Source organism: Eleutherodactylus coqui, chromosome 1, assembly GCF_035609145.1.
Source record: "Eleutherodactylus coqui strain aEleCoq1 chromosome 1, aEleCoq1.hap1, whole genome shotgun sequence".
Lineage (NCBI taxonomy): Eukaryota > Metazoa > Chordata > Amphibia > Anura > Eleutherodactylidae > Eleutherodactylus > Eleutherodactylus coqui.
Window position 1 is genome coordinate 149,658,679 of NC_089837.1, and position 13,787 is coordinate 149,672,465.

Here is a 13,787-nt window from a genome sequence, read left to right on the forward strand (position 1 = left end):
AGTCACCGGCACTTGTGGTCCTGGCACAGGCTCTTATTGTTTCTGCAGGCACTTTAGAGGCGTGATTGTTCACACACACTACTTCACAGCATGAAGCAGAGTAAATTCTTTCCTCAGGCTCCCAGACAGCTGACAGCTCTTTTTTGTGTTAGACAGAGAAACCTCGAAAGCTATGATAAAGTACAACTATCTTCCCATGTCCAACTCCTGTGTGTTTCCTCTGATATACAAGCCCAGTCTCAATATACGTATGCTTAGAACCATGAAGGGTATGGAGACATGAGCAGATTTCCGCCAGGGTGTTTACCTTCCCTTCTGCAGTTCTACATCAGTCCCAGCACAGAAATACTGTTTTTTAACCCCCTCTTCCTCGGTTAGTTTCTGCTGTATGTTCACCCTCCCTTCTGCAGTAACCAGGACCACACGTGCACAGCTTCTCAACATGCCCCAAAAGGGAATTCACTAGTGACGTCCTGTAAACTGGGGCTTCACTGGGTAAGGATGAAGTGATATCACAGGTCATGGGGCATACCACCATCCTGACTAATTGGCACATCTGCAAAGTGTGATGGTATTTAACAAACTTTCTATTGCAGCATAGGGGGTTGATTAGAAGAGTGTTTCACTATTTAATTTTAATTAAAGGGATTTTCAGAATTTTTTAAATTCTCCATTTTTTCTGTTTTTATTTTCCGATTGTACATTTTTCTTCCTTTGTGTGCACATGACTATGGGGGTTACCATTTTGCCTTTGCTACAGAGATATGCTTTCCAGCAGATACCATGTATCTCTCATACAATGAACAGGAACTGACCCACTGACGTCTATGGGACAGTCTTCTAGGCATGTTCAGGGATGTGTGTAGACATTATGTAGGGAGTATAGTAGATAAGCTGTGACCATCATCTACTGTGGGTAATCCTGTGTGGGTGATCTAGATAGATACGTGTTGGGATGATAACAGAGGACTGTTTAAAAGTTTTCTATACAGAGCAGTACATAAGGTAGCTAGACTATTAGTCTTAGTGGTTAGTGTGACAACAGCAGAATTTTAGTTTTTTCTCAAATACAGATGATTACCTTGAAAATTTAAAGAAAAAGGTCACCAAAAATTCATTAAAAATTGCTTTCACAAAAACCTGATTTACACAATAGCTAATTTTCTGATGACATGCTCCCTTTAACAGTCATCTATAAAGAAGAGGACTAGAAAATACCCATTAAAACCTTTCATTCATGAGATCTGAATATACATCTATAAGCTTTCTAGTTAATAACAACTGACATGAGAATTATGCCAAAAATCTGACTAATTATCTTAAATCCATTCTCGTGGTCATTCAACTGCCTCTAAATCCCTAATCTACTTGCAGTAGCTAGTCAGTGTCCTGTACCGTCTGCAATACAGTATGGTACAATATCCCCACCTAGAATGCAGAGTAGATGGTCACTGCACCAAAATAGAATGACTTTCCCCCCGTTGAAATATGGCATAGTTATCTCGTATTTTACCTTTTATGGCAAAATGCAAAAAAGAAAAATGTGTAACAGCTCACCATAAGCTCACAGCACAGGTGAAAGTGGTGGATGTCCATATGAAGGTACACGGAGATGGCGTTGAGCCGATCCGCATGTAAGAGGAGATTGGAACTCCAGCACTGAATTAAAGCTACTTTATTTAGACATAACACACAAAACCACCAATGCACATATTTTGGATGCATATCATCTACTATTGTTGTTAGCCGTTTAGTCGTTCACGACCCTCAGCGACCCTAAAGGCTCCCTCCCTCCATGTTTTTTGGTTTTGCACTGCTTCTTTCAGTTGTGCGATATCCAGTATCTGCTTTCACAGTATCAGCCATCGTGTCCTTTGGCGTCCGGGTCTTCTTTTGCCACAGATCTGGCCAAGCATTATAGATTTTTCTAGCGACTCTGCTCACATTATATGGCCAAAATACGTGAGCCTGAGCCCGTCAATCTTGCCCTCCAGATATATATCGGCTCTTATACGATTCAGGACTTCTCTGTTACTCTCGCCGCCCAGGGTATACGCAGCAGCTTTCAGCAGCATCACAGCTCAAACACATCAATCCTATTTGGCTTTCACTTCCATACATGGCTATGGGGGAATCGGTGGTTTGCACTATCCTGCGTTTAGTTGCCATGCGGACATCTACTATAAGCCTTAATTATAGTATAACATTAAAGGGGTTGTCTCGCGAAAGCAAGTGGGGTTAAGCACTTCTGTATGGCCATATTAATGCACTTTGTAATATACATCGTGCATTAAATATGAGCCATACAGAAGTTATTCACTTACCTGCTCCGTTGCTGGCGTCCCCGTTGCCATGGATCCGTCTAACTTCGGTGTCTTCTTGCTTTTTTAGACGCGCTTGCGCAGATCTATCTTCTCCATTCGGCTCGTCTCGGCATCACCGGCATTTTGGCTCCGCCCCCTTGTACGCGTCATCGCGAAGCTCCGCCCCCGTCACATGTGCCGATTCCAGCCTCTGATTGGCTGGAATCGGCACATGTGACGGGGGCGGAGCTTCGCGATGACGCGTACAAGGGGGCGGAGCCAAAATGCCGGTGATGCCGAGACGAGCCGAATGGAGAAGATAGATCTGCGCAAGCGCGTCTAAAAAAGCAAGAAGACACCGAAGTTAGACGGATCCATGGCAACGGGGACGCCAGCAACGGAGCAGGTAAGTGAATAACTTCTGTATGGCTCATATTTAATGCACGATGTATATTACAAAGTGCATTAATATGGCCATACAGAAGTGCTTAACCCCACTTGCTTTCGCGAGACAACCCCTTTAATGAACTGGGCGCAGGTGTATAAAAAGTGTAACAAGTATAAAAAGTAGTATAAAATGATGTAACAATGTTGCAGCGACACCTCCTTTCATCAGACTTACGCATATCTAAAAAATGACGGAAAGTCTAAAAAAGGCCTATTCTAATGGTTACTGGTTTTAGAGGAAGCACCTGTTATGTGTTCTGCAATACAAATGTTTAACCTGTGACACGTGCATCCAGCACATGATGGCATCAAGTACATTCTGATTAAAAAAATACATAGATGACATTAGAGGTCACGTCTCTCTATACCACATGCTAGACCCATTACAGCGTTGAGACATCATTTGGACGAATACAGTAATTTGTGGGCATTAGTTTTCATATATATACACCGTATATAGCGGCGTATAACACGACTTTTGAACCCCGAAAAATCTGCTCTGAAGTCGGGGGTCGTCTTATACGCCGGTAATACAAAAAAAAAAGAAAGTGTCAAAAAAAAATAAAAAAAATCATTACTCACCTCCCCCGGCGTTCTGCGGCGCTGCTGCAGGCTGTCGCTCCCTCCTGGTCCCCGGCAGAGCATTGCTTTCTGGATGCAGGGCTTGAAATCCCCGCCTCCAGAAAGCTAATACTGTGATTGGCTGACACACGCTGTCAGCCAATCACAGCCATTCAATGACATCATTGAATGACTGATTGGCTGAAGGCACGTGTGTTTTAGCCAATCACAGCCATTCAATGATGTCATTGAATGGCTGTGATTGGCTGACGGCCCTGCGTCCAGAAAGCAATGCTCTGCCGGGGACCAGGAGGGAGCGACAGCCTGCAGCAGCGACGCAGAACGCCGGGGGAGGCGAGTACTGATCTTTTTTTTTTTGCTCCACTGTATTCCCGGCGTATAAGGTGACAGTTGGGGGGTCGTCTTATACGCCCCGTCGCCTTATACGCCGAAATATACAGTACTTTTATAACCTGCAATAGTACTTATGTAGTTTATTTAGCAGAATATACTTTATGCCATAAAGAATGTGCTGGATGCACGTCTCGCAGGTTAAATCTTGTATTACAGAACATATAACAGGTGCTTCTAATACCAATGACATATCAAGACGGCCCCTTTATGGATATTTCTGTCATTTTAGATATACGCAAGTCTCATGTTATATATTTCCAAACAGCGATTAAAAGCGTTAGGCCCAATTCACATGGGCGGATTCGATTTGTGGAACCTGCGTGGGACATCCGCAAATCAAGCCGCCCATAGGGATGTATTAGCACCCGCAAGGCAAGTTAAAGCATGCTGATGGGATTTTTTTCCCGGTGTGCGGATCGCATGCACGCGCAGAAATCTGCAGAATGCTTTATTTTCCTCAGATCCCGCAGGGACAGATTTCATTGAAGTCTATGGAAGCCGTCCGGTCCGCGGCACAGCTACAGCTGTCACTGTGGACATGCCGCGGATCCCTGGGAAAGCAGGAGATGTAAAAAAAAAACAAAAAAAACCCCAAACAAACTGGGCATGCACCGGACACGTCTGTTGCGTGCCCGGATTCATACACCGTGCTGAAGAAAGAAGATCCGTCCGTAACGGAGGATAAGACCTGTGCCAGATCCGGAGAGGTAAGCAGCTGTCTTTTAACCCCTTGAGTGGCACGCCCGGAAATTTTCCGGGACGAGCTCCACTGCCCATAGCGATATAGCCCGGAAGATTTCCGGGCTATGCATCACTATGGGAGCTTCAGAGCACAATGCCACAAGCTGTGGCATTGTGCTCTGCCTGCACAGTCCCACAGAGAACAAATCAAGGGCTTTGAAAAACCAGCAGAAGATATTGCCGATCTGCCGGCAATCTCCTGCTTCTAAGTCTCCCTTTACTTTGTATTTTTGATTTTTTACAATCACACATGTGGTATCCATGTGTCATAATGACCCAGAGAAGGAAGTTAATACATTATTTAACCCCTTAATGACATGGCCCCTTTTTTTTCTTTTTTCCCCATTTCTTTTTTTCCTCCCCCGTTTAAAAAATCACAAATTGTCCCGCAAAAAACAAGCCCTTATATGGCCATGTCAATGGAAAAATGAAAATGTTATGGCTCTTGAACGCAACTGCAAAATTAGTTGAAATTCAATGATTAGACCATTTTAAAAAACCTGCCCTGGTGGGTCTGACAGGGTGGTAGGAAACCCGCCACTCAAGGGGTTAATGCCCATGTCTGCAGGCACAGGCAGATACCACTGCGGGTTTCAGCTACTTAAGAGTTATGCAAAGATGATTGCTCAAAATTGAGTGATTATCTTTCAGTGTAAATGGGCCTTAAGATAATATAGAAGCTGAAACAAGTCAAAACTATGTGCATCGGTGGGGTGGGTTTGTGTGCTTTTTTTTTTTTTACTATGTCTAAATAAAATAGCCTGCTTTTAAATGGTGCTGGAGCTCCCATCTCCTGTTACATTTATCCTTGAGAGTACCCAACTTTTTTACTTTGGGTACACTGGGATGATATTTAAGCGACTGCAGGCTGTGGCCATATGTAAAACTTGCTGTTGATGTCTGCTAAAAGCTTTAAAACCAAGCCACTTTCTACCCTCCCCAAATTACATAATGTGCTGCATCCAATAATTGCACTGAGTAAACATGATATGTGGCTGCAGCAGCCTACCCAGTGCCCAAATAAACACGAGTAAGAAAATTGGTTAGTTGTTACACCGCAGCTGCTCCTTAAAAATCAGGTCAAAGTGCAGAAGGAGATTTAAAAAAAAAAAAAAAAAAAAAAAGGTCCACACACTTTTTGCACTCTTGTCTGCACTATGAATGTCAGCTGTAGTAGCAGAAGGTGAGCATCACCCAAAGGTAGTGATTTGTATACCATCTTGCTTTTGGCTCCTGAATTATGATGGCACAGCTGTGATCATTTATTCACAGTAAGACCACAATATATTACTACACCCCAAGGCCTTATTCATACGGACGTGTCCAATTTTGGTTTGTGAAAAACAGACCCACTTTAATGCATGTTAGAGAGTTGCATCCATAGGAGTTGTCAGTTTTTTTCTGTTATTTCCATGTGTCATCTGTTTTTCTTGTGTCCACAAAAAAAATAAGATAGAAAATCGGCCTCTTTCCACTTTAACATTAATTAATAGTGATCCATGAAACAGAGGGCAGATATGGATACGGTTTGAATGAGGGACTGCCATCTGAGAAATTGGACCAGAATAGAACATGCTGCAACGTTCCCCCCCCTCCAAAAAAACCATTGACCATTGGTGCAAATGCGCACACAGACAGAACACGGATGAAAATTACACCTTTCTGAATAAGCCCTTAGGGTAAAGATACAAGGAAGCAGCACCAACGTGGCCGGATGTGGCCTAAAGCCTTGTTACCATAGGGCCACGGTGGGGCTTTGCTTTGTAAAATTATGCAGCTTTCTAACTTAGTGTGCCATCTTGTAGTGTAATGGTTTTGCAGGTGAAAGCAGTTTTATGGCAAAATCACATACTCTTTTAAAGGGCCACTCCAGTGATTTGTTTTTTCATTTATAATGTAGCTAATACCCCAGTATATACAGTTAGGGCCAGAAATATTTGGACAGTGACACAAGTTTTGTTATTTTAGCTGTTTACAAAAACATGTTCAGAAATACTATTATATATATAATATGGGCTGAAAGTGCACACTCCCAGCTGCAATATGAGAGTTTCCACATCCAAATCGGAGAAAGGGTTTAGGAATCATAGCTCTGTAATGTATAGCCTCCTCTTTTTCAAGGGACCAAAAGTAATTGGACAATGGACTCTAAGGGCTGCAATTAACTCAGAAGGCGTCTCCCTCGTTAACCTGTAATCAATTAAGTAGTTAAAAGGTCTGGGGTTGATTCCAGGTGTGTGGTTTTGGATTTGGAAGCTGTTGCTGTGACCAGACAACATGCGGTCAAAGGAACTCTCAATTGAGGTGAAGCAGAACATCCTGAGGTTGAAAAAAAAGAAAAAATCCATCAGAGAGATAGCAGACATGCTTGGAGTAGCAAAATCAACAGTTGGGTACATTCTGAGAAAAAAGGAATTCACTGGTGAGCTTGGGAACTCAAAAAGGCCTGGGCGTCCACGGAAGACAACGGTGGTGGATGATCGCCGCATACTTTCTTTGGTGAAGAAGAAGCCGTTCACAACATCAACTGAAGTCCAGAACACTCTCAGGGAAGTAGGTGTATCTGTCTCTAAGTCAACAGTAAAGAGAAGACTCCATGAAAGTAAATACAAAGGGTTCACATCTAGATGCAAACCATTCATCAATTCCAAAAATAGACAGGCCAGAGTTAAATTTGCCGAAAAACACCTCAAGAAGCCAGCCCAGTTCTGGAAAAGTATTCTATGGACAGATGAGACAAAGATCAACCAGTACCAGAATGATGGGAAGAAAAAAGTTTGGAGAAGAAAGGGAACGGCACATGATCCAAGGCACACCACATCCTCTGTAAAACATGGTGGAGGCAACGTGATGGCATGGGCATGCATGGCTTTCAATGGCACTGGGTCACTTGTGTTTTTTGATGACATAACAGCAGACAAGAGTAGCCGGATGAATTCTGAAGTGTACCGGGATATACTTTCAGCCCAGATTCAGCCAAATGCTGCAAAGTTGATCGGACGGCGCTTCACAGTACAGATGGACAATGACCCCAAGCATACAGCCAAAGCTACCCAGGAGTTCATGAGTGCAAAAAAGTGGAACATTCTGCAATGGCCAAGTCAATCACCAGATCTTAACCCAATTGAGCATGCATTTCACTTGCTCAAATCCAGACTTCAGACGGAAAGACCCACAAACAAGCAAGACCTGAAGGCTGCGGCTGTAAAGGCCTGGCAAAGCATTAAGAAGGAGGAAACCCAGCGTTTGGTGATGTCCATGGGTTCCAGACTTAAGGCAGTGATTGCCTCCAAAGGATTCGCAACAAAATATTGAAAAAAAAATATTTTGTTTGGGTTATGTTTATTTGTCCAATTACTTTTGAGCTCCTAAAATGTGGAGTGTTTGTAAAGAAATGTGTACAATTCCTACATTTTCTATGAGATATTTTTGTTCAACCCTTTAAATTAAACGTTACAATCTGCACTTGAATTCTGTTGTGGAGGCTTCATTTCAAATCCAATGCGGTGGCATGCAGAGCCCAACTCGCGAAAATTGTGTTACTGTCCAAATATTTCTGGCCCTAACTGTATGTATTACTTTGGTCAGTTACTCCCTCCTATTTGAAACTCCAGTCCGCTTTCTCCTCAGATGGTCATGTGATTTCAACTGATCAGCTTAGATTTTCTTGGGTTTGTGTGTTCAGTTTCATGTCAGTTGCTCAGCTTGTGTGATGCTATTATATGGAGCTTACCAAATAAACTTCCTAGAGGAAGACCCACACACTCCTGTCAGTTACTGATGATTACACAGCTCCTGTCACTTCGTTATAATAGTGGACATCACAGCTCATCCTCCTGACTGTTTAATTATGTAGCTTATTGAGGTGAATATAGAATGTAGGTGGTAAAAGAAATGTTGCAGAGAGTGTACAGTCTGTAGCTGATCATGTAATGCTGCACTAATGCATCATGGGATTCATGTGAAAGCAACATAAGGATGGTGCCTGATAAGCATCAGACATGAGGCTGTGCTGCATGGAAGGGACTGCAATATACAGAGAGGACCTACAGAATGTGACAAGCAATCAGAGGAGGGGGCAGAGGGGGAGATGGAAAAATATGTTTTTGCAGGCTTGGCCCTTTATTTTTAAAACCACAGCAATGCACAGATGTGATCCCTAACTGCACTAGTGCTGCTCCATGTGTTTCCATCTTTGGGTTAGATTCACACATTACAGTTGTAATGCAAGTGTTTTTCTTTATAAATTTCTACTTTTCCTTTCTTGTGTCTCCATTAGTGACTTTAGTTAAAAAGCTACATTAAAAGAAGAAAAAAAAATATTACAAGAAAACTGCATGCTTGAATTCAGCATGGGTCAACACTCCTAATGAGGGTTTGAGAGAGTCTGAAATCAATTTATTACAGTGTCTGTTGGCTGCTGTGTATAATCACAAACCCACCCTAAACTCACCGGGAAGTCAGCTCATGGAGGGCATATTTTCTTATTTAATTTTTTTTTTTTTTTACAGCAGAGGTAGGATGAGTATACATTGCAAGCAATTAATCCACCAGATATAGAGCTACAGCTATTACTGATCTCCAAGGTCCAACACAGCGAGACTCATATTTTAAAGGATTGTCTTACAAACAAAGCCTTTTCTAAATACAGCCAGCTAGTCAGATCAGCTAAACGGTTCCAAGAAGTTTTTGAAGTGTCCTCCTGCCATGTATAGCATTACACAAATATCTGCGCTAGTAATAGGTGGATGGGCCAGGGCTGACAGTGGCTGTCATTCTTTATGGCTCATAGTGGGGTTGTTTGGGAAAACATTCCCCCTTTAAGGGGGTAGGCTGAAGTTATCTAACAATTCCTCCTCAATCTTTAACCAAAATACTTTAAACCTTTGTATAATGAACACGGGGTTTCAGTTAAATAAAACAATAAGGAAGAAATTATTAATGCAGTTGGGTCTTTGCTAAAAAATATAAGCAATCCAAAACAGTTCCAAAGTGTGTTGCTTAATCACAAGACAATATAAAAGGCCACTCTGAAAACTATTTTACTCTTTCCAAGGAAGGAATGACAGGATCCCCCTTTCCAAAGAGGGAAAATTCACTTAATTTTAGAAATAATACTTTAGGTGGCGATTGTTCTGTCACTTACTCAGGCCTTTTGATCCCATGTCGTCAGGGACCTCCTGTAGTCCCAGAGAGCAAACAAAAACAAAGAAATAATCACAGAGAAAAGACTCGTCAGTAAAATATACACAAATGGCGCTACATGAAAAAGGCATTTCCAAGTTCAGGAAAAGGTCAAAAGCCAAAATTCTAAAATTCTGCCTAATTCCACGCATTTTAATATGGGTACCTGAACATGGACAATTGAAAATAGTTGATAAATTTGCCTAAACATTACCTTATATAATACAGTGCATGCTTTACATAACGAGCCAGCAAAGTTGTTACATTAAGCCATCAGAAGCAACATTCACCAAGTTCCATATCCCCAGCATGCACTGAGACATTAAGGTAATTTTGTAAGGAGATTGAAAACCAAGTACTGTTCTTGAAAATGCCTCATTTGTAACACCCTACTACAGGCTAGCAAACCTTTCTAAAGCGTCTCCCGTTATGTCACATACTTACGGTCAATATCACTGGTTTCCATCTCACTCTGGTCCTTGTTCTTGTAGAATGGGAATTTTCGGGAAAAGAGGTTCTTTTTACGCTTGTCATTGAATGACTGCTGAAGAAGAAAAGGAGGGGCAAAACAAAGGATGTCTAATGTCCATGTGTACAGTTGCCCCACCCTAGCAGATCTGTGGATGCTGACCAAAGTTTCCATAACATGTAGTTTGAAGTTCAAGGGTCTCATATGAATATTGCAATGAACGACGTGTAATGACAATATTCAGTATGGATTTAGTTTGTTACTCTAAAGGAAGCCCACGGTCGCTCTTAAGTGCACTACTACTTCGTTACATAAGCTGCATGAATTTTTGAGTTTTGATAGGAGCTGGCCATCCCGGGAAATCTTCTACATGCCACCTATGCATGAATATTAACTTTTGCAAACGTCTCTTATTAAACTAACCTTGTGGGTATTTTTGCGTAAATTGATTCGTATAAGTTTGCTTGACGGCCGCGTACTCACATGAATTCTACCGTATACTGGAGAAAGTAGGTGTAAATGTAATAAAAGTAGCAAAAATGGAAAATGAATATTCAAAATCATTATCCAGCATGAGTTCGGTGGACTCAATACTTATTAACCCTTTCCAATCCAATTTGTAACCTGATTTTCCTAGGAGGCTTATTCTTTTTCTGCCATTATACAATGGCGCTATCTGCTGGCTAAAGCCAGTACTGCATGAGGTGACACGCGGGATAGGCTCCAACAGCAGAGAGGCTGGCAATATACAGTAAGAGAACCCCGACGGGCGGCTTCCATTATCGGAACTGTACAGCCTTAAATCATAATGTCTTCAGACATCAGACAGTGGATTAGAAAGGGTTAATTCAAAAAGAAAAATATTCAATGAGAGTTGTAGATTTGTAATTTAAATGGTTTGGTGTTTAATTGATAAGGATTTTGCTCCAAATGTTAAAAAATAACTAAAAATTAACTAAAAACATGCATACTGCTTTATCTTACAGATTATCAGCCACTTCTCAGCGTGATGTTTTATTACCATCATCATCGTCATTTACAGGTTACAGTAACAGCACCTTTCACTTTTGTTTGAGCTAACATTACAGATTGTTCCCTTGCAATGATCCCATTACGTTCAAACTACATGTATATTGACATGGATATGGTCTGTCCATCAACAGAAAAGTGGAATATAAGACAAAACACAAGGTAGGAGGTAAACGGGAATTTACAGGAGCGTTGTGTTAATCCACCACGTTACACAATAGCAATATCAGAGTGCAAGGTAATTAGGAGTCCCATAAGAAAGGTGGGAGAGAAGCATAAGCAAGGATGTAACTATCTTAATACCATCCGTGAACAACTAGAGGTAAGTGTTTAAATGTAAGGTTCCCTCTCCTGTGACTTCTACAGTAGGTATGTACACAGATGTGCAGACAATCACCACTATGTTAGTTTGCCATAACCAGATAGGAGATGTAATGTAAACTACAGCAACCAGATCCTTTACACCATAACAGGTGGGTTCCCTAAAAACGCGTGCTGGAGACCCACACATCAGGAACAGGTAGGATGAACTTACTTCTGCTTACCGAGGGTTTGTTACCTTATGGACTAGGACATGAATCCGCTTAGGGATGCTTCAAGTTCCATTTACTCAAGCTCTGGTTTATACTGTAGAGTTCCATAGCCATATAATATATGGATGGATGTAGCATCATATAACTATGACCCTTTTGTGTGGTATTCAATGAGATTCTATTTTATTACCTGTTAGTGTCTGTACGGAACGTCCCCTACTTACGAACAGATTCCGTCCGTAAGTAGGGGACATACTCCATTCCTACCACATGGGAGTGGTAGGAATTGAGTAAAACCAAAATAGGCCTAGCCTATACACACTGTCTTATAACACTCCATGTACTAACACACAAGGTGTCTCAAATGTCCAGAACATTTTTTGCCCTTTGTTAACTAAACTACATTGCAGACCGTGCAACATGAGTAAATTTCACAAAAAGATATGTTTGCAACCTGCCAAGACGACGAGTCTCAGCTCACCCTGGAGTGCTGTGGACATTGAGTGATACTAGTGAAACCACTAGTGCACAAAATGCTCTCACATTATAAAGACAGGGGGTCTCTGTTCTGAGACCTGGCTTTATGACCCCCCTACATCGTACAACTATTCTATATAGTCACCATGAAATCACACTTTAAATCATTAGATTTAAAAAGTGTCGAAAAGCTTTTGCAAAAATAAAGTGGATAATTAGCTGTAGTTGATCACCGATTAGTTGCTATACTTTACGCTACAGAAATCCCGTGAATCGCTGCATTGATGGCATGTCTCTGAGAAGGCTCCTTTGTACCCAGAAATTTTAGTGATGCTGGCAAAACGCTGCAAGAGTAAAATCTGGTTGAACACCTTTGTGTTAGGCCACCTGCACACAGGCGGAACGGACCCCGCATGCCAGATTCCCACAGCGGAATTCGATACTGTGCCCGGCCGGTGACCCCAGCTTACTACTCTGCCGGTCTTCTCCTCTGCTGCGAATCTGCCAGTCGGTGCACATGGGCAATTGAGAGTACGCAGTGCTGTCGCTATGGCGATGACGCGGCTACTGCGGCCATTCTGCAATGATGATTGCAGAAAGGCTGCGGGACGGACGGTTTTCATTGACTTCAATAGAAGCCAGACATGCGTAGCCCGCACAAAATCGCAGCATTCTACGATTTCTCCCCCGCGAGCAGACAATCGCAATCGATTTTTGCTCGTGGGCAGGAAATCACGTTTTCTCATAGCGTGCTATGGGCTGGGTTTGCTGCAGAATCCCGCTCCGAATTTCGCAATGCGAATCCGCCTGTGTGCAGAAGGCCTTAGTAAAAGGTCCAATATATAATTTTCCACAAACCTGTGTTAACATATCACAGAGGACATTTTTTTTTTAAGTCTGAGTTGTGTAAAGTTGTTTCAGGTTGCAATTTACAATTTTGGTTTATGTTCTCAATGTAAGCAAGGGAGTAGTGTGACACGGAGGCAAAGATGCAGGAGGGAAAAAAGTTGTTTTGTATTATAAAAAGAAAGCAGTTCTCTATCAATGGCAAGCGTATTTTTCAACTCATTTCATGCATTTTTGGGTGCAGTGTTAGTACACAGTCCGTGTACAACAGTTATACATTCAAAGAACAAGGACATCATTTAGTAAATTTAGTCATATAGCATGCTCTTATAACTACATCTACACATAACTTAGATACAGCTAACATTGAGAGACTGTTCTTAAAATACATAGACATGCAGAACGGTTTACCACTGGCTACTATTAAGCAACCTATATACCATGTACACCAAGCAGTACAAAAACCGTAAAAGGCATAAATCACTTCCATGGATGAAGCTCTCTTTTCCCTAATGTACTGCTGTGCCCCAAAGAAATCGCTTCTAGCAAGAAGGATAAGAAGCAAAGCAGTCAAATTCTAAGCAGCTACTCTCATCAAAAGGAGAAAAACGTCTGGTCATGTAAACTTGGGGCTACACAGACTTGTGCTGCACAGCTACAATAGCATAAATGGTAAACTTCAGAGTACTATTGTCACCTGTGTCAGAATACTGTGTTACATAATAGTCATGCAGAAATGAATTGTATTCTGTGTGTCCAGTGACTTCATCTGTACAAAGTCTT

At 41.8% G+C, this 13,787-nt stretch overlaps 1 protein-coding gene across 4 annotated transcripts in view; it reads right to left on the minus strand.

Moving 5' to 3' along the window:
* Positions 1–13,787, minus strand: part of DLG1 (discs large MAGUK scaffold protein 1) — a 175,261-nt gene that overhangs the window by 16,949 nt on the left and 144,525 nt on the right. For 2 of the 4 annotated variants that reach the window (XM_066601662.1, XM_066601654.1), the window contains one exon: positions 10,095–10,194. In XM_066601662.1, coding sequence (XP_066457759.1) covers positions 10,095–10,194 — 100 coding nt within the window. Of the gene's footprint in view, positions 1–9,612; positions 9,647–10,094; positions 10,195–13,787 lie in introns of all 4 variants that reach the window. The other 2 variants (XM_066601655.1, XM_066601657.1) reach the window with 2 other exon arrangements.